This window comes from Neurospora crassa, linkage group IV (assembly GCF_000182925.2).
Source record: "Neurospora crassa OR74A linkage group IV, whole genome shotgun sequence".
Taxonomy (NCBI): Eukaryota; Fungi; Ascomycota; class Sordariomycetes; order Sordariales; family Sordariaceae; genus Neurospora; species Neurospora crassa.
In genome coordinates, this window is record NC_026504.1 from 3,772,662 (window position 1) to 3,791,146 (window position 18,485).

At 50.1% G+C, this 18,485-nt stretch overlaps 6 protein-coding genes across 6 annotated transcripts; 4 read left to right on the top strand and 2 right to left on the bottom strand.

Moving 5' to 3' along the window:
* The first annotated feature begins 249 nt into the window (after positions 1 to 249).
* NCU07974 (endoglucanase B) lies at positions 250 to 2,540 on the top strand. Its single transcript, XM_957551.3, has 2 exons — positions 250 to 778; positions 840 to 2,540. The coding sequence occupies exons 1-2, from the start codon at positions 589 to 591 to the stop codon at positions 2,066 to 2,068; spliced, it is 1,419 nt and encodes a 472-aa protein (XP_962644.1). The 5' UTR covers positions 250 to 588; the 3' UTR covers positions 2,069 to 2,540.
* Positions 2,483 to 6,234, bottom strand: NCU07975 (DNA repair and recombination protein RAD5B). The gene is made up of 7 exons (XM_957552.3): positions 5,558 to 6,234; positions 5,325 to 5,503; positions 4,376 to 5,271; positions 4,232 to 4,315; positions 3,891 to 4,163; positions 3,731 to 3,832; positions 2,483 to 3,680 (listed from the first exon to the last, which is right to left on the bottom strand). The coding sequence occupies exons 1-7, from the start codon at positions 6,003 to 6,005 to the stop codon at positions 2,810 to 2,812; spliced, it is 2,853 nt and encodes a 950-aa protein (XP_962645.3). The 5' UTR covers positions 6,006 to 6,234; the 3' UTR covers positions 2,483 to 2,809.
* A 1,235-nt stretch (positions 6,235 to 7,469) lies between these two features.
* NCU07976 (hypothetical protein) lies at positions 7,470 to 8,314 on the bottom strand (the record flags this gene model as incomplete). The annotated part of the gene is made up of 2 exons (XM_957553.2): positions 8,228 to 8,314; positions 7,470 to 8,177 (listed from the first exon to the last, which is right to left on the bottom strand). The coding sequence occupies exons 1-2, from the start codon at positions 8,234 to 8,236 to the stop codon at positions 7,470 to 7,472; spliced, it is 717 nt and encodes a 238-aa protein (XP_962646.2). The 5' UTR covers positions 8,237 to 8,314.
* Positions 8,315 to 9,253: 939 nt separating this feature from the next.
* NCU07977 (hypothetical protein) lies at positions 9,254 to 10,275 on the top strand (the record flags this gene model as incomplete). Its single annotated transcript, XM_957554.1, has 2 exons — positions 9,254 to 9,436; positions 9,574 to 10,275. 2 exons carry the CDS (start codon positions 9,254 to 9,256, stop codon positions 10,273 to 10,275), a joined length of 885 nt encoding a protein of 294 aa, XP_962647.1.
* Positions 10,276 to 10,965: 690 nt separating this feature from the next.
* NCU07978 (hypothetical protein) lies at positions 10,966 to 12,345 on the top strand. The gene is made up of 2 exons (XM_957555.3): positions 10,966 to 11,383; positions 11,752 to 12,345. Exons 1-2 carry the CDS (start codon positions 11,013 to 11,015, stop codon positions 11,759 to 11,761), a joined length of 381 nt encoding a protein of 126 aa, XP_962648.2. The 5' UTR covers positions 10,966 to 11,012; the 3' UTR covers positions 11,762 to 12,345.
* Positions 12,346 to 13,691: 1,346 nt separating this feature from the next.
* Positions 13,692 to 15,901, top strand: NCU07979 (hypothetical protein). The gene has a single exon (XM_957556.2). The coding sequence runs from the start codon at positions 14,398 to 14,400 to the stop codon at positions 15,631 to 15,633; it is 1,236 nt and encodes a 411-aa protein (XP_962649.2). The 5' UTR covers positions 13,692 to 14,397; the 3' UTR covers positions 15,634 to 15,901.
* Positions 15,902 to 18,485: the final 2,584 nt, after the last annotated feature.

The following is an 18,485-nucleotide window of genomic DNA, read 5'->3' on the forward strand; positions in this document are numbered from 1 at the left end:
CTTGTCTTGCCTTACAAGCTTACCTCTCCAACTGAACCTTACCAGTCGACGAGGGGGGCCAGCCGCTGCCCGAGGACGCTAGAAAGGTAGGGGTAGGTTTTAGGGTAGCACTGTCAGGTACATTGCAGTGTGTATGGTAGAAGGTCGGGTAGCACTCGGTACCCTGCATCCCTGACCTAATCTTCATTGCTTGTTGTAAGTGGGTGTGGGGTTTCCCATTCTGTATATATCCCTTTCGAGTTCCCTCCTATTCTCTTGACCCTTTCCTCTTGCTTAGCCCATCCTTTAAGTGCCAGAGCTTGGTGTTGTTTCCCCCCTTCCTTCCTTTGGAGCCTCAGCTTTTGCAGAAACAGACTCGAGGTCTGTGATCCGGTCTTTTCTCTCCCTACCTTCCTTCATACACGGATTTCCAAAACACCACGTTGAAATAAACCGGTGATCCATTCTGGGTATCGCTTGCCTATTCCCTCCTTATACATACATACATAACGGCATAAAGGTCATTTGACTTTTGTCCTCGAAAACATTCGACTTCACTTTTTGTGGCTGGCCGCACATCGACACTCTCAAAACATACTATCAACCATCATGCGCTCCACAACTGTCCTCGCCGGTCTGGCGACGGTCCTTGCCCCGTTGGCTTCTGCCCACACTGTCCTCACAACTGTTTTCGTCAACGACAAGAACCAAGGAGATGGTACCGGCGTCCGTATGCCCATGGATGGCAACATCGCCAACGCCCCCGTTATCAACATGAACAGTGATGACATGATCTGTGGTAAGTCTTGGATCCTTTCCCACTCATGCCTGCTGCTCAAAGACACTCACACATCAAACAGGCAGAGACGGCCTCAAGAAGGTCAACTACGCCATCCCCGCCACCGCTGGCTCCAAGATGACCTTTGAATTCCGCACCTACGTCGACGGCAGCAGGCCCCAATTCATCGATAAGTCGCACCAGGGTCCCATTTCCGTCTACGCCAAGGCCGTCTCGGACTTTGACCAAAGCCCCGGCGGCTCCGGCTGGTTCAAGATCTGGCATGACGGGTACGACGAGTCCACCGGGAAGTGGGCGGTGCAGAAGGTCATCGACACCAACGGTCTCCTCAGCATCAGCTTGCCCACGGGGATGCCCACGGGCGCCTACCTGTTGCGCACCGAGGTGATCGCCATGCAAAACGTCACCACCAAGGCCGACGGCAACTGGTACTGCGAGCCTCAATTCTACGTCAACTGCGCCCAGGTCTACGTCCAGGGCTCCTCGTCCGGCCCTCTCTCCATCCCCAAGGACAAGGAAACCTCCATCCCCGGCCACGTCCACCCGTCCGACAAGGGTCTCAACTTCAACATGTACGACATGAAGGGTCTTCTTCCCTACCAGATCCCCGGCCCCGTGCCCTTCCGCCCTGCCTCTTCCTCTTCCGGCTCCAACGCAAAGGCCGCCCTTACCACGCCCACCAACTTCCCTGGCGCCGTCCCCGACAACTGCCTCCTCAAGAACGCCAACTGGTGCGGCTTCGAGGTACCCGACTACACCAACGAAGACGGATGCTGGGCTTCTGCGGACAACTGCTGGGCCCAAAGCAAAAAGTGCTTCGACTCTGCCCCGCCCTCGGGTATCAAGGGATGCAAGATCTGGGAACAGGAGAAGTGCCAGGCGCTTGCCAACTCTTGCGATGCGAAGCAGTTCACCGGTCCCCCGAACAAGGGCAAGAGGTGGGGCGATGTGACGGAGCAGTCGAGCGTCCAGGTCCCCGGAGTGATGAAGGGTGCGGATCTGGTGGACACTCCTGTCGTCGACACCACGAGCAATCAAAAGGCTGCCGCCAATAACAACGTCGTCAGCATCCCCGCAGCCACAGCTACTACCTTCATCACCACCTCTTCCGCCGCTCCATCCAAGCCTGTCACCACCGTCCCTTCTGTCGCCATCACCACCACCACCAGCGCTGCTGTTGCCATCCCTACTGAAACTGCTGCCCAAAACACACTCATCAGGTGTGGCAGGGGTGACAAGAACCAGAGGAGGGCGATGCACATTAACAGGCATAAGCGTGCGGATTTCTAAGCAGTAGCCTGTTTTCTTTCTTTTTTTTTTTCTTTCTTTGGCTGGCCGGCTGGCTGGCATGATTGTTTTGATGATCTTTTTGATATAGTGGGTGGGCTAGGTGGCTAGCCCCAAAGAAAAGAAAACCTTCGCTTCTTTACCGTCCTTTATGATTTGACACAGTTTATCTTCACTTCTTCTATCTTTTTGCATTTTGGACTAGGGAAACTTTCTTTCATTTCGGCTGGGGTTGCTGGATAAAATACTTGAAAGACTTGAAAGATGAGCTTGACGTACTTGCCTCTTGGCTCAGCTGACATTGCATGTTCAATCTATTTTTGGACACGGGATAGATGGAACAAAAACGTCTGTGTAGAAGGAAATGTTACAAGAGAAACGGCATGGATGATTCAATGCTGCCCGCTTGGGCATCTTGTTGACAAAAATGAAAGCTATTCCTCTAATCTGTCTCATCCGATATCTTGATGCATGAATGTACAATGCTGGTTTTGACAACGTCTAGACGAGGTGATGCAATGATGACCACGTATGATCCGCCTCCTCCCTCTATATGTTAGTAGCTGTGTAAAGCTGTAGCCCGCCATAATCTGACACATTAACCTCCAGTGTTGTGATACACAAGATCAAGACCACCAAACAACCGCACAAATACAAATTTATGCCAGCTATCCGGGTGCTCCTCTATCCATTTAGCCACCATAAATCTTTCCTCATGAGACTCCATAGCCCATGTTTCAGACACTAAGAAAGCAGCTTCATAATATCAGCCATCCTCGTCTCCTTGACCTTCTTCTTACCATCCTGCTTTTCCTGGAAAGCTTTGCCGACCAACTCTCTCTTCTCCTTCTGAATGTCAAGCACACGTTCTTCAATCGAATTGTCCATGACCAGTCTCCACACTGTCGTCGGCCTGGTTTGACCAAGACGATGGACTCGGTCGACAGCTTGATCTTCGATGGCGGGTGCCCACCAGCTGTCAGCAAGAATGACAGTGTCAGCTGAAACCAAATTCAAGCCCACGCTGCACACGCCCAAGCTAGCCAGCAAGATACGCGTGTTGGGGTCGTAGTCTAGGGCGCGGATGGCGGCGTCGCGCTGGGCGGCGTTCATGCTGCCGTCGATCCGGGTGTAAGTGTACCCGGCTTCGTCTAGCTGGTGTTGGATGATGGTGAGGAAGGAGGTCCATTGACTGAAGATGATAATTTTGGAACCTTCTTTATCAAGGGTGCCTTTGACAAGCGCCAACACAGCTTCGGTCTTGGAGCTCTTGGTCTCAGATTCAAGTTCCTCTTCGTCCTGAGTGGCCGAGTGCTCGGGCGCTGGTTCAAGAAGTTTGTCTTCCGAGAGGGGAGCGCGGCACATGGGGCACTTTTGCTGCACTTCAATGACCTTGTCAATACAACCTCGACAAAAGACGTGCTTGCAATGTGTGATGATCGGGTTGCTCAGCGGGTCAATGCAGATAGGACACTCCTCTTGACTCTCAATGTAGAGTTGAAGTGCCTGTTGCAGAATGGCGCGGTTTTCATCGGTGAGATCAACCACATCTTTGTCTGCGAGAAGCTCGAGAACTTCTGTGATGCGCTTTTTGCACAACACCCAATGATTGCAACTAGAGTCTGGTTAGCATCTTCACTATGCTCAACACCTTGGATTACCTACGTTTGTCGAAGCCTTAGCAGTCTCTCCAGGACACCCTGAAATTGTCCCTGTGAGCGCTTCGACTGCGTCCGGTAGTTTTCCAGAACGCCCTGTGCCTCAGACCTGATCCATGTGTTAGCTCGCTAGCATTGTGAAGATTAGAAGATGCGGCGGAGCTTACAGTAAAGCATCGTACTTCTTCTGCTCATCGGGCCAGAAGGTGATGCGAGACATGTGTTCTGTCTTCTCCGGAAGCTTCAAATCAACAAACTTCATATCCTTCTTTCTGCGAATGCAGAGATCTTTCATTAAACTTTTCAACAGAGCTTCACCCTTGGGCTCCCCGTTGGCAAGTGGTCTTGTGAGAACAGTGTTGAAGATTTCTGACTGTTCAATTCCGCCTGTTATGCGGAGAAACTTGAGTAACGAATGCAAATCACGGATCGAGTTTATGCTACGTGGAGAGTCTTGTCAGTACTGCACGTAGAGTCTCCAGATTGTTGATTGTCCAGGGCAACTCACATTGGTGTTCCGGTAAGTACCCATCTGGACTTGGCTTCCAATTTGCAAGCATTCTGAGCTACTTGGGCTTTGGCATTACGAATGCTAGATCAATTTTGTTAGCATTGTACGTAGGGAACCCAGACCATGCATTGTTTGACCCACCTGTGTCCTTCGTCAAGAACCACTCTTCTCCAGCGAGTCTTTACTAGAGCGTCATCGGACAAGGTTCCGTAGCTGGTAATCACCACATCTTGGTCTTGAAGCGCTTTGGCAAATTCTTTGCGTTTACTTCCATGATATATGACGATCTTTGGCTGATGTTCCTCGTGAACATGGCGTCTGATCTGCTGCTTCCAGTTACTCATCACACCAACGGGGGCAACGATGAGAGTAGGTCCGGTACCCAGGCCTTCGGTCATGATGAGGCTGATGATCTGGATAGTTTTGCCGAGGCCCATGTCATCGGCACATATGGCGCCTGACAGTAGCTGTGGGGGAGACTTGTTATAGAAGCCTGTTGCCATGTTGTGATACCGGCCGTCGGCGGTATGCTGCCAGAGCTGTACTGAGTCGGTAGACCCCTTTGCAGGCATTGTAGGGTTCTCTTTAGAGATCATCCAAGCAAGGCCTTGAAGCTGATAGGGAAGCAACTTTGCGCGCAACTTTTCGGGCTGGGAAGCCATTGGAAGGTTGGCCAGGTCCTCCTCACTCATGGCGAGGGACTTGATCATATCACCCCCGGAGCGGAAGCTGATGACCTCGCTCATCTTGGCCAACTGTTCCATTGTAACTTGGGGCTCCGGCTCTTGCGTTTGGCTAGGGAAGCCATAGGTACCATTGCCCCTGAGTTCAAGTGTCTGTTTCTTTCTCTGCTCCTCATTTGCTTTGCGTGTCTGGTTGAGTTGGGTGGCTTTGACGAGTTTGTCCTTTTTCAGCCGTTCCTCGAGCCTGGCTCGTTGAAGTGACGCGCTCGTGCCATAGAAATAGAGTCGAACGGGGCAGTCGTAGAATTCTTTCTCTCCAGTAAGCATGCCCTCAACTACAAGGTCGCCGTTGTCCTGGATTGAATTAGAAAAGGAAACGGGCGAAGTGAATCGAGGGGTATACTTACCATGTAAGGGGCTAGCTTGGCAGCAACGGTCCTCGGGATATGACCTATCTGTGTGCCCAACACGTTATCTACACGAATAGCATTGGGGTCGTACTGGTTCTGTGGTTCTCTCTTGCAGACAACCACTTCACCGGGAGAGGCTACGCCGTTGTAGTATCGCACACCGACAATCTTGCCATCTGTCTTGAATTAGCGTGGAAAGTAGGCAGCAGTCGGAGGTATGGATTACGAACCGAAATGTCCATAGAATTCGAGGACAGGGCCAGGATCGGCCTGGGTAAGGTCAATGACCTCGGCTTCATCGTCCGACTCGAGTATGTCGGGCTGGGTGCTGAGCCAGTTCAGGGTGTCATGGATGGCCTGCACATGCTCCGGAGGACGATGCTGCGAGCTCGGAGTTGCTTGGCTGCTACGTGCTGAGTAAGTGCTTGTTGCGCCCTGGGTGTTGTGCCTGCTCTGGGCACCCTGTGTGCCTGGTGGCGTTTGCCAAGGTAGTTGCCGTCGTCCGGAACTTGTTTGGCTCGACGAAGAGAGGCCATTGGTGCTAGTAGACTGTGGGACATACTGTGATTGAGAGGGCCCCGAGGACGAGCTATCAGCGTTCAATCGACGGCGACGTGCTTCATCTCGGCGATCGGAAGCAGCCGCTCCGACGCCAGAAGTGTAGGGCCGCTTTGGCATTGTTGCTCAAGGTTGGCAGGATACGTGATGAACCCGCTCAAAATGCCTTCGTTTGAGGATACCAGAATGTTGTGGTTTCCACTTGTGGAAGAAAAGTTCCGATAAAGAAGAGGAAAATTCGAGCCCCTCCTTCTACACTTTTCCAAACTCGCAGACGCAACACAAAGGTTGGAGAATGGGTTAGGTTGGAAATCAACCCTTACCTTCACATGTGCGAGTCGGAGGTTCGAGACACCGATGGATTTCCCCACACAGGGGACAACGAACGCGGAATCCTTGTCGCTGCAATGCGAACTCACGTGACTCGCTATCCATGCTCGGTCAAGGGAAGGATAAGATAAGAGACTGATAACGTAGGGAATGACGTCACTCCCAAGTGGTTGAACAACCTATGTCCTCAGTTGTTGACGAAGAGCAAACTCGGGGAGATTTTGGAACTAAACTTTTGGTAAAAAGATATTCAAAAAGTTTTAGGGATGGAATAACTTGAGGTATAGTATGAGACATGGCATTGGGCGCATACACAAGTCAAAGAAAGAACATACAGTCCGATGCTAGTTTGTTTGTTAGCTTCCGTGGTACACAACGTCCTCGAAATACTGTACCATACTCTGTACACTAGACGGAATCTATCCAGAACGGTCCCAAACCACGCGAGACAAATCAAAATAGCTATTACCAACGATAAAAGGTTTTAGTCGGATTTTATGTGACATTTTTAACATAAGAAATAGCCTATCCAAGGTCGGATCACGCATTAGGTGACTACCTATGAAAACGCATAGGAAAGTTGACACGAGGTCTCGAACTAACAACTAAACCAGTACTGTACTGTGTAGAATAAGCAGTTATCCATAAAAGTGAAGAACACGATAATATGCAAGGGCACAACGACAAACATGATGATACACGTGGCATGTTTCTTTGAAAATATATAAATTTTAATGGTATCCCGTTATCCTGACCATTACGCTGTGTCCAGAGAAGAGCAGAAACGTTTCAGACTTTACCAATTCGTACCTAGACGTACAATACATCATGATGAAAGTGTACAAAGAACCAAAGAACTTCCAGCATCATGACCACATCGAAACCTCTCGATATAGCGAGCAGCCTTCCATGCGCTGTATATCACAGCAAACTTGAAAAAGTATGCCGACCTGTCAATGGACGACCGACACCAAGACCATCATTTCCGTCATATACACATTGATGCGCTCCGAACGCCGCCGGAAAGAGAGAAAAAAAGAAAAGAAAAAAAAAAGCAACGCATATATCTGGATCGTTTCTAACCGTCACTGTAAAGATGGAACAAAGCGCAATTGTTAGCCTCCATTGACTCTCGCGCAGGTGTGAAATTTTGTTCGTTGATAATTGTCATAAGGGGGAAGAACTTCGACTCGAGCACAAAGTCCCAGCCACCCACACAACTGAAAGAAGGGAATATTAAGAAAGAGAATTCGCTTACAGCAGAGCCAGCGTGATATCACCATGAATGTGTGCCTTCAACTCGATTTCCACCTCTAAATTGAGGTCTAATCTCAGCCTGAGTGGGTTCTTGCCTCCACCGCCACCGCCGCCTTGCTGCATCTGCTGTTGTTGTTGCTGCTGCATCAACATCATCTGCTTTTGCTGTTTCTGCTGCTCCAGCGCTTGCCTCTGGCGGTACGACTTTGGCTCTTCTTCGTCTTCGGAATCCTCTTGGTCGGCGAAGCGGGGACGGCGACGGCGACGAGGCCTTTCGGCGACCTCCTGATTGCGTTGCTTCTTCTTCCTCTTGTTTTCGTCGCGCATGAACTTGGGCTGCGGAGCTTCCTCGTCCTTGGGTGTGGAAGGCTGAGACTCTGAGGAAGACTCTTCAATGGTAGCGGTGTGCTTTTTAGCGCTGCCACGTGCTTTCTTTTCCTCTTCCTCTGCCTCGGAATCGTTTTCAGACCTGTCGTCGTCGTCGTCATCATCATCATCATCATCATCTTTCTGCTTGTTGTTTACTTGGTTCTGGTTGTCTCGATTTTCGTTATCATCCTCTTCATTGTTATCGTCGTTGTCATTCTGTTTGACGTTGCTGATTTCTGGATTGGAACCCGTTGTTCCATCCTGAGTTTGCTCCGTGTTTTCATCCTTCTTCTCCGCAGTATCTGACTTGGGGGCCTGGTCGTTGTTGTTTGGTGTCTGGGCGATGTTAGTTGTCAGTGTCGACCTCACACCGGGAATACACTCACAGGATCCATCTTCTCTACTGATTATGTGTATTGCCTGCGCAAGGTTGCTATGGTAGGGGTGTCACAAAGACAGAAGGGAAAGGAAAGAGAGATGTTTTGACTTTGCAAATGAGTTTCTAGAGAACAGCTCGGACAGGAGACTAAAGATTATTGAAAAGGTTGATACCGGTTTAAAGGACATGACACATATTTGGTATCCAGCCTTGCCAATAATTCCGGATAGAGGTACCTAATGTGCACAAGGCAGTCCAAGATCATCAACAGGGTCACAGCGCGAAAGAACGGAGCAAAAGTCGGGACCCTGATGCAATCAACTCAATGTCATCATACCTTGAAGACTGGAACAGAAACACATGGCTTCCAGTCCCACCATAAGACCACCACATGCAGGTAGCTCTCCATCCACTAATCCACTGCGCGACGAAGCTGACCTACCCCAGTTTCCCCCAGAGTGACGACATGGGGAGCCGTTTCCCAAGAACTAAAGGCTGTAATGCCGTCCCAAAAACGGAGCATAATACCCGTTCTGTTGCATAAACCACACGCCCACCTGCTGCGTGTCTGATGAAGCCCTCGCACATCAGACGAAGTCGTCGCAGTAGGTTCTATCGCGGGGATAAGCGAGCTATGACGTCGAACCGACCTAAAGAGCGGATCTTATTTGGAGATCAAGCTTTTGGAGGGTGGGATCGTGAATGTTACGTGCATTGAGATGACATCGAGGCGACAGGGGGGGTGGGGGTGTGGATACAACATCACAGCTACAGCTACTAGGGACGCATCGCCAGGCACGAAACAGTTGAGGTTTGTTATGAGAAGAGAAAGAAACGGATGCACGCTAACTGTGGGTAATTATAGTATATGATGGTGTCTCTAAGTGGAAGGAAGCACCTAGTAAAACTACATACCCAAAAACATTCAACCAAAGCGAACTACATACTACCACATTTTTTGTTCCAAGGCCCAGAAGGACACTCGCTGTTGACAACACAACCAAGCAAACCCCAGCTACGGAATCAAGGAGATATGGTTATCGGTCTTCTGATTATTGCGGGAATTCCCACAACAATAGGCGTCTGCGAAGCCTTGAGTGCGCAGAAAAAAGCCAATAACGCATCTAAAGAGAAAGCCAAGTTCCAGTTGACAGCCGCTATATCCCTCGATGGAGGACCGTCGGAAGAGTGTTTTTGTGTGTTGAGAGATGGAAGAGTAAGTTTGGTTTCCATTTCCATTCAGCTGTCATCCAGACTTTTGGATGGAGAAGCGATGAATGACATCAACCCCCCCCATTTCCTGCAACCCCACCATACCTCTTATGATACCCTTTGGCTTACACGTCTTGACAGTTATGGATCGACCATCCCGACTATCCCATGCCAGGCCATAGGTTTATGGGCTACTACTTCACATACCCCTCTGAAGAGAAGCACCTCGGCATGGTGAGCACGATAGCAGATGATCCGCCCATGCTAAACTGGATTTATTGCGATAAGGACACTGGCATGGTCAAGCACGGCGGCCGTCAAGCTACCATTGGGCATACCATCGGTCCTTGGTACTGGAGCGATGACGAGACGTGGCTGACGCTCGAAGGGGATACCCTACAGTTTGTTGCTGTTCAAGACGAGGAAACCCAGAGATGGTGCGTTTACTGGGACAAGGATAGGAAGATCAGGGGATCAAGCGGTAACTATGGTGGAGAGGAAGACTATTCAGACGAGGAATCAGAGGAAGAATCGGAAGAGTCAGAAGCGGAAGATAATTCTGAGTTTAGCGGCAGTGAAACCGGGGAACCAAGAAAGCCCATAAAGACATTTGAAAAGAAACCCAAAAAGGAAGCTGGAAAGAACGAGGGCCAGCAAACCGGAGGTGGAGACACCAAGGGGAAGAAGACAGAGGTGAAAACGGAGGACAAGCAGGATAATGGTGGGGAAGTTCCTCCTGCACTGCCGCAAGTACAGAAGCCTATGAAATGGGTTCCTATCCTGCTGCGTCGTCGAATGCAGTTAGGGATGGAAAGCCGATACGTCAAGGGCGCCAATGGCTAGGAACGTACCTAGGTAGTGGTATGGATCATGCAGGGATAATACAAGAATTGTAATGTGATGAGATGGTGGGCTCACTGCATTAGATCGAGATATGTATCGTGAAATGAAGGGTAGCGGTGGTAGGGCCCTGGAATTGTCATCAATGCTGATATTAATCGGGTTTTTGACGACCAGGGTGGCTTGGGCCGGTCTTGTCACATTTATGCAACCCTGATAGCAAGAAAACGAAAACTGGATTCCAACTTGGTCTTGTCTCCGCTGATGTTCACCTCATGGCTAAGAAGTCGACCAACTAGGAGAGAGAAGGGGGGGGGAATGGCTGCACAAGGCACCCAACAGCCGACTTTAAGAGCATAAATGATGGGAAATTCATGGCGCATACTACATGCAGTCCCGTATGGTGGACTTGCATAGCAGAGGCATGTGTGACGGGAATGGGGTGTTGCAACGTCCTCGCCACCAAACAGGAGGTAGCCTCACCGGACAACGGGATCTCGATGACTTCATTGCTGAAGCTCGGTTCCCATGGGCCCTGTGTTAGTTTTACCACTCTTTAGACCACACCTCAAGATACCCTATTTTAATAAAGGCTCGCTACTGTTTTGGTGGTTGAGACGTTCTGAGAGAGACCGTTCATAAATTCTTTTCTGAAAAGACAACAGTTCTTGACACCGACCAAATTTCGTACCTTTTTCTTCGGATCTTATATACATCAACATCTATTAAACACCGCCAAAATGTCTACCCAAAGCGGCTCTGACACCAGCAAGAAGCCCAAGCGCCAGCCAAAGAAGCAGGCGCAGACCTACGAATCCGAGTCCGAATCCGAGGACTACGCCCCCCCTCCCCGGCGCAAGCGCGGCAAGAAGCAGGGCCCTCTCGACTCGCTCGCCCTCGACAACGTTAACAACACGGTCGGCGGTCTTACCCAGGGCGTGACGGGCGCGCTGGGTGGCGTTGCTGGCGGTGCTGTCCAGAATCAACAACAAGGTGGTGGTGGTGGTGGTGGTGGGAAGTCGGACACCTTGAGGCTTCGACTCGACCTCAATCTCGAAGTCGAAATCCAATTAAAAGCACGCATCCATGGCGATTTAGAGCTGGCTCTGTTGTGAGTAGTCTTATTTCATTGTCGTCGTGATCTTTTTCGTGGTGTTGCGATTCTGCGAATAACTTCAACCCCCCCCCCTTTTTTTTTTTTTTTTTTTTCTTTTTCACCCCACCCCACCCACCCATTTCTTGACCTGCACATAAAGAACACCTCTTGGCTTTTGGATGACAGCAGTGAGAGAATTTGTTTCAAGCATGTTGCTTTTGTTGCGTGCGTTGAAACTTTTCCCTCCATCTGCGATTTCCAAATGACCAACGCCAGAGGATTCTTCTCAGTCTTTGATCTCGTCATACTCTACCTACCTGCCTCTACCTATCCATGAAACCGTCCAACCCCTGTTTCTTGCCTTGGGCTAAAGGTCGATGTAGAGAAACTTGAGTTCATGTCTTGAAAGGGGCGCCGCAACCCCGTCAAACAAGACACAGAACTGGTTCACGCGCAGAACCAAAACCCAGACATTACTTTGTCTTCTGTTGTACGATTATGGCGCCCGGATGAAAGGAGAAGGAGAAGAAGAAGGATGGGAATGTCCTGCATGGCGCAACTTTCATCATCACCGTTCGAAATCAAGAAGAGGAAGCAGAAAAGGTTGCTGAAACATGGGACTAATTCTTTAGGAACTGAAGCAACTAGTTTCCCCCGGTCCAGTACCCTGCCGTTCCCCGGTTGAACTGGCGGCAGCGGCAAAAGCTTCTTTTAATTGGGAAAAGGTGGAGTTTGTCGGATCGGATTGGAATCAGAATTGGGATACGGGTTCGGCTTAAGATTGGGATACGATTATGAAGAGTTCATGAAAGGGAAAGACGGGACAGAGAAGGAAGTTATTTGCTTCTTCTCACACATTGTCAAAGGAGTTTGACGGCATTCTGTGGTTCTGGTTTCGATTCTTTGGGGCCTGTATAATCTTTTCATTCTTCTCATTAAGCGCTATACATAATGCCTATAAATTGCTGGAGTTTAATTGGACCCGGAACATAAGGTACACTACGTAGTATTCCGTCGTTCCGCTATCATGGCTGTTGCTGCGCTGTTGAGAGAGCCTTGTCCATCACGACAATTCTCCCACCTCCCGGTCGCCGAACAAGACATGAATTTGACGCCCGATCACGTCAAGAACAATACCCATTGTGCAACGCAAGCCTGCCTATTCCTTGTAATTCAACTTAAGTCAGGGCGACAGATCTTTGAACATCCCAGGCCAGCACCCGTGACATGGGAGGAATGCCACTGCTGCTGTATCACCGAACCCGGCTCGTCCGAGATAAAATAAGTGGGACTAACCAACAGGCTAAGGTTGACCTGGCTCGTCCGAGACAAAATAAGTCAGACTAACCAACAGGCCAAGGTAAACTAGTCTATTACTACTTGTTAAGATTAAAAGAAAAGGCCTTCGCAAAACTGTGATAGGGATTACAATAATTCGAAAAGACATCGGCTAGAGTCCTATTTGTATATTTTCATTCATAAATTGTCTAGAAACTCAGACCAGAGGTGTTACAAAGAAGCTTGGATGCGTAGTAGGAGTATACCCAAGGTATAATGTCAAAGGTCTCAACTGTTTTGTCTACGACGCGGGAGCCCGGCCCGAAGGTGGTGCGCCAAGACACCGTTGCACTAACACTTAGACCGAGGGAACCACGGGACAGCAAGGACCCGCATCGACATTCCAACTGCTGCAGTTACCCATCAGACTTCTCACCTCCACTTGCTTCAATGCTTCGTTGCCCTTTGTCTTGGTTTTTTATTCTCCGCAAACCCTGAACGTCACATCGTGGGATCTGATCTCAGGATTTATTTCCCGAAGTGAAACCTTCCGGTCCTTGTTCTTCACTAAGGCGTTTCATCCAGGAGAATGGAAGCGGCAGAAACCTGTTTCTTGCTGCTCGCCAAGGTGGGCCACAACACTTATCTTCCGGACATCTACCTTCCGGGCATCGTGTTGATGTCTGTTAATCGCTGACTTTTGTCTATGGAACTTCAACAGTGTCACGCGCTTGTCTAGTTGGTATAACAAAAGGAAACAAGATGTATCAGAGTAATCTCTCACAGTCAAGGCCCTGATCACATTTGTATTACACCGAATCCTGCCTGAATCAGGAAGAGAGATGCACCTTCTAACGGGCACCTCACCAAGCACTAACAAATTCAATCTGACTGGCCAGCCGAATCATCTCCAAGGCGGAATCAGCTAGAAGATGTCCACACCAACCACTATCTACCTTGACAACCACAGTGACATGTGATGTCATGATCTTGGTCAAGCAAGGCAGCGCGTCCTTCGTCTAACGCAACCATCGTACCATATACCCCTCCATCATGTCCCTTCGCATCCAAGGAACTATGCCATGTACGTTCATTCAGTCACAGACCTCTTCTCGCAGCCAACCTTCGAATTCGTACAGCCCAGTAGACGACGACGCACACATTTTCAACGGACACAGACACCACCGACGGCGCGCGCACGTACAGTACGGTATACGTTTGGGCTGCTGCGCCTCACCATTTACGAGCACCGTCACCCATCCACCCATCCATCGACGGAGCCCTTGCCCCTGGACCTGAAGTCTCGGCCTTGGAAGAATCCCAAACAGGGTTTTCGCTGCTTCACCGGCCTGCAGTCTTGACCCCTCTTACAAGCTCGAAGCCACCTTGCCATTGCCTTGTCACGTTTGGGTGCGGGCGCGGGCTTGGGCTTGGGCGTGGCTGACAGTGGTGACCGATTGCTTTCGTTGTTTCGAAACTCGGACCGCTGGCTGCTCTACCTGCTGCTGTTAATGCCCGTTACTACCGAGATACCCACATCCACACAAAATATACTACATACCACGCACAACCACTAGCGGAAGAGGCGTGCATAGCATCTACAACCGCCTTGGCCCACGACTTAGTCCTGGTGGAGGTTCGCTTGTGCGGCAGCCCGCTTTGTAGATACCTCGTCCAGCTCGGAAAACAGTCTCCTAAACAAGCTGGCTTGGTCCAGGAAGAACAAGTTCCTAGGTCAGCTACACCGTAGCATGACCTCGAAATTCTCGTCTCCGTCGGATCGCGACAGCTCCACCGGCGGCGGCCAGCAAGCTGCTTTTTCCTCGTCCTCCGCTCGGCAGAGCAGGGACGGGGCGGCTTCCCATGTTGGTCGTCCCAGACCTTCTACCGCTACTTCCCGCGGCGGCTTCGCCAGTGAGGAACGGTCGACACGGGATGGGGTGACCGACTACGTGTATGAAGAAGACGCCGACAAGGAAGCAGAAGAAGCACGACACGGCAGCAAGAGTGGAAGCGATGTTGAGGTTGAAGATATCACGGACGCGCCGCCATCACCAAAATCGACACCAAACATTAACAAGCCACCAGAAAGTCCACCACCTCCACCACCAAAACACGATAAGAAGACCCTACCCGGAGACCCAGCTTATGTTGCGCCCATAGGCAAGATTGGGCCAATAGGGAGCATTCCCAAAACTCCTTCCCGCAGCAATAGCGAAAAGGGCGGCATCTCCGTCTCTCCCTCCTCGCGCCCCCAACTCCCTGCCTACATCGGCTCCTACCTCAAAGGCAAAACCGTCGACGAATACGGGGACATCATCGATCCCCAAACGGGCACAATTCTCGCTCACGCCGGAGGCGATTTACCTTCGATTGTGGGCAGACAAGTGTCCAACGACCAGGGGGATATCTTGGGAGAAGAGGGGGAGTTGCTGGGATATGTGGCTGATGTTGAGGTTGGGAAGAAGACTGCTTCTCCCGAGGGAGCAGCACCCAAACCGATCATGAGTCTTGCAGAGATTATGAGCAGAAACAACACGGCGTTGATGGTGGATCATGACGGCAATATTTTGGACGCGCAGGGGAATGTGGTGGGAAAGTTTTTGGATCATAACAATCCTGTGCATAAGGAGAGGCAAGAGAAGGAGGAGAAGAAACAGGAACAGAAAGGAGAGGGGAAGGGGAAGGGGAGGGAGAGAGAGGAGGAAGGGGGGATACCTGTGCCACAGTATGAAGAGGCTGACAAGGATGAGAAAGAGGGAGCTGCCGAGGAAGAGCCGCAACGTGAACAATCAAGACCACCGAGGAGAACGGAAGAAGAGAGGAGGGCCAACGCGGCTGCATGGAGAAAGGAGAAACCGGGGGAGAGCCCCTCGGATATCTTTCTGGATGTCAAGTCGACGACAGAGGGGATTCAGTTGACGATTAGGATTCCCACTGTGTTTGGGAATGGGCAGCAGTTGAAGCCAAACATTTCGTTCTCTTGAGCAGCATTGTACGGGCTACTTTGTCAAAAATTGGATGAGAGCGGGCGTTATGGGAGTTTGAAAGTCTGATTGATGTAATGGTCAAAAGGGAACAGAAGCACCAAAAGTTAGCAGTACCTGTACATGCGGCAACTTTACGAATAGTTACAGAACAAAACATGACCTTAGTCAAGGTAGGTATGTAAACCCATGTAGAATCAACGTATATCAGTGGGGCCAGGGCAACGACGGGCGGTCCCCCTTCCAGCTCCAGCTTCTTCAGATCTCCTTCCAGAAAGAGAGAAGCGCCCGCTCCGCCAGTCACTGTGAGCGCGGGAAAGACTCCTCACAATATTGGACCCTGAGCAGGAAAAGCGGGCAACCTGGGGACGACGGAGAGAGCCAAGAAATGGAATCAAGATCGTACACTCGGGGGGGAAGAAGCAAGCGAGACCAAGTTTCCCGAATCCCTCCCATAAGTCACCCACTCAACCACTCAGCTCCTTCCCCCATCCACCCAAACCAAGAACACCCCGAGAAATCCTGTTTTCTGGAACATGTAAGAAACGGGGCTAGTGTACACAGAAAACGTTGAAACTCCGGTCCGGGGAATGATGGAGTAACGGCCCGAAATCGAAGAGATCGACCTCTGTCTCCGCTTGTGCCTTGATGGGGTGACATGACGTTTTCCCCAGCACCGGTAATGTGGGTTGCGTAAGCTTTTTCAACTTGACGCACTTGCATCATTTCATCCATGCCTACCTGCCTGTCCTGTCGCTCGTACCTAGGTGCGCCTCTCTAGCGTCTCGGGCATAAAACAAGATATGGCCCAGTTCCAACAACTGGATTATATGGTACGATATATGTCGATCTTCTTTTCGAGCAAGGCAAGAGAATCCACCGTACTAGTGCAAGACCGTCGAATAGACGGTGAATGGTGATAGTGGCGTAGAAAAGCGGAAGCTAAACGTGGACAGGATCAGATCCGAAATCTGTAAGACCGGAGTACACGTGTACCTGAAGAGACGAAATGACAAGAAAACGTGGAACTGAAACCTTACGAAAACGTGGAGGGGCGTGGAGATATCGAGACCATGACTTACTATGTACACTAGTAAATTCTCCGAAACAAGGGTTACCTCACCTTGCTTATTATTGTCAGGATGTCTCACCTGCCGTGTACAACGACAACGGCAACGGCTGGATAGATACCGAGAGCCAAGGTACTCTGAACAACGGCACGGCTTTTTGATAGAGCTGGTATCCCAAATTTTGACTTTGCCACAATGATAGAAGAGCTTCAAGCCACACTTTAAGTGAAACCGGCCTCGACAACAACGACTTGTCGACCAAGGTAATTATGATGATATGAGTGTATACTCGTATGTATCAAGTGTTGTCCACAATCCAATAGGAGCTCTAGGACGGTTCTTCACTGCCATTATCTAACCCACAAAGCCGCTGATATCCTCACGGACATGTGTAACCTACCGCCATGGCTGATCCCGGACATTTTCCCCCGTGTCTACTGCGTAGTAAGTGTCTATGCGAGAGGTGCATGTTCCGTTATGACTCCGCTCCGTCATCCCGTCCGTCATCTGCCATGAATGAGAACACAAGGGATAAACCCTTTTTCGTCGGCCCATGAAGGTAGAGTGAGGATGAATTGTTTGGATAGGTTGGACAAGAACTTACACCTGGGGAGGTAGCCCATGAAGTCATCCCATGTACGCCGCGGCGCGGTTAGACCATGTCTAGGTTGTCAGGTGCTCGAAACTATCTGCTCTTCCTTCCTTTGTTATAGTGTTTCTCTTTCCTTCCGCTGCCAAAATACAGACTTCATCGACATATCGGAAGACGGATGGTGAAAGTCGATCATTCCAGTGCATTTCAGTGATGATCTTGCCTCCCTCGTCCGATCTTGACATGTAAGAAAGAAAAAAAAGAACACAACGTCACATTCTCGCCTTTCATACGGTCTTGCCCTTTCAATTATGCCTTTCCTTTTGTAGAAGGTCGATAGGCAGGGGAACGACCACCGTTGCTAACATGCCAGTCATGCTTTCGAAAGGAAGGAGGCAACTTGCCATTCACCTTGTACTGTCACTGGGCATCGTTCTTTCAACCACTTCATGAATGATGCTCTTCTGATGATGCTTTCCTTGCTCGCTCGAGCCATCCATGTCTTTCCATCCTTGAGTTCCACTTCAAGTTGTGACCTGAGCTTTGAGCCTTTCGCGAACGATGCCGTACCTACATCACAGCCAGTGGAGTTATCTCATTGGATGTTTCGTCCACCACTTACACCACTTTTCTTCACTTGACATACTTGAATGGGCAGTTGATGGTGGACATGTGGCGTTCACCATATCCTACGACGCCTCCGAGTGGCTCCCAAGAGTGAATGCGTGTGGAGGGATAGTGCTTTCCTTTAACGTAAACCCGGGAGGTGCTGTGCAGTGTGAGGTGAAGGGAGCAACAAGAGGGGAAAGGACTAGGAACCTGACTCGAGAAACCACCTCGAAACCCAAAAGACTGCTCCGTGACGTAACTCGTCAAACCGCAATGACGTCCAGAATATCGAAAACCCAAACTTTCCACTTACTGCAACACATACTGACGAAGGGACTAAGGGACATGACGTGACAAGAAAGCATAAAGGGTCTGACTATCCACCTGTGCTTCCGTCGTCTGGGAAATCTCAATCTCGGAATAGCTTCACAACACTTGATCAACAATAAACGTTACTTTTACCAATTGCGAGTTCAATAATAGCAAGAACGCTCTTACACCCAATAAACTTACTCTAAAAACCCGCATGGCCACAACCTAGCTTCATCCCCAAACCCCCTATACACACACACGATATATCA